Here is a 1,668-nt window from a genome sequence, read left to right on the forward strand (position 1 = left end):
GTCTTTGTCACTGTCAAGGAAGAGGACCAGTGCAAAATTCAAATGAATAGTCTATGGATAGTGAGGTCTTTCTGAAGCTATTATTCTTAAATTATTTTGTACTGAATCTATCAAGCTTTGGAACATTGCAGAACCTTCTAAATGAGGTCCAAATATTTTAAAAAGACTTGGATTCATGACTTACATAAGAAATAACAAATGAACAGACTAGACTGGAGAATCCGAAATAATGGAACTCAATAACCCAGTCTTTGATAAACCAGAAAACATAAATTAGTTAGAAAGAGCTCCATCTTTGATAAATTCTACTTGGAAAACTGGAAAGCAATCAGGCAGAAATCTGGTATAGACTAACACCTGACCATATTCCATAATATATTCTAAATGAATATGTAATCTTGGTATTAAAGATCATTTCATAAATAATTAGAAGATGTTATGCCTTTTAAAGTTATGGAAAGAAGATGTGGTCTTAACAGAGTATGAAAACAATGGCAAAAGAGAAAAATTAATTTTTTTCTTTCTTTTTTTTTTCCCTTTTTTCATTCAGGACATTTATTTTAACAAACAGTTGAATCCTCAAGATGAACTAGATACTGCAACAGCTGCTCTCTTGGGTTTAGTTGTTGTTCCTTCACAGAATCCATTACTGAATTGGCAATAAACAATTTTTAGGTGCCTCATTCTACCAGTACCAGTGGTGTTTTGTAACTTAGCCTTCGCACTACAATTACACTTTCTCTTGCATTTAGCAGGATATCCACATTTGCCACATGTTGACTTCTGAAGATGGTATGCCTTAGAACTACAATGACAGTACAATGTGTGTGTCTTATTCCGGCGCTTACCAAAGAAAGACGTCCCCTTCATCATCTTCCTCCTGCCCCCAGGTTCAAAAAGGAGAAAAATAAATTTATATAAAATTAAAAAGCTTCTGCATAAGGTTAATGAATGCACTTATGATAAGAAAGAAATGGTTAAAAGGGAAAAAGCTTCGTATCAAATTTCTCAGATATTGGTTTGGTCCAAAATACGCATGTTACCAAAATATGTATATATGTGTGTATACACACACACACACACACACACACACACACATGCACAACTGCATATATACACACATACGTATATGCACATGCATATATGTGTATATGTACACATAAATATATGTGAATGTATATCTACTCATAACCAAAAGCCATTCCCCAATACATAAGTGGACAAAGGATATGAACAAACAGTTCTCAAAATAATTGTAAACTATTAATAACTACATAAAGTAATGCTCCAAATCATTAATAAGTAAAACACAAACCAAAATAACCCTGAGGTTTCATCCCATGCCCTGCAAATTGGCAAAGATAACAAAAAAATAAGAACAGTCAATGCTGGAAAGGTTGTTGAAAGACAGATTCAGTAGTACATTATTGATGGAGCTAAAAATCATTAAAAAACCATTTTGGATAGCATTTTAGAATTGTGCAAATAAAGTGACTAAAATTTCCACATCCTTTGAACTGGAGATCTCATATTGGGGTTTATATCCTTAAGGAGGTCATTGATAAGAAGAAAGCCCTCATAAAAACCAAAATATTTGGAGTAGTATTTTTTTTCTGATAGAAAAGAATTAGAAACAAAGTAATTGTCTATTGATTAGAGAATGGCTAA

General features: G+C 32.7%; 1 protein-coding gene across 1 annotated transcript; it reads right to left on the reverse strand.

Annotated features, from left to right (window-relative positions):
- Nucleotides 1-530: 530 nt before the first annotated feature.
- Nucleotides 531-873, reverse strand: LOC110197607 (large ribosomal subunit protein eL37-like). Its single transcript, XM_078156761.1, has one exon. It carries the CDS (start codon nucleotides 871-873, stop codon nucleotides 580-582), a length of 294 nt encoding a protein of 97 aa, XP_078012887.1. The 3' UTR covers nucleotides 531-579.
- Between the last annotated feature and the right edge of the window lie 795 nt (nucleotides 874-1,668).

The sequence above is a fragment of the Phascolarctos cinereus genome, unplaced genomic scaffold, assembly GCF_003287225.1.
Source record: "Phascolarctos cinereus isolate Bilbo 61053 unplaced genomic scaffold, phaCin_HiC Scaffold_5;HRSCAF=322, whole genome shotgun sequence".
Lineage (NCBI taxonomy): Eukaryota > Metazoa > Chordata > Mammalia > Diprotodontia > Phascolarctidae > Phascolarctos > Phascolarctos cinereus.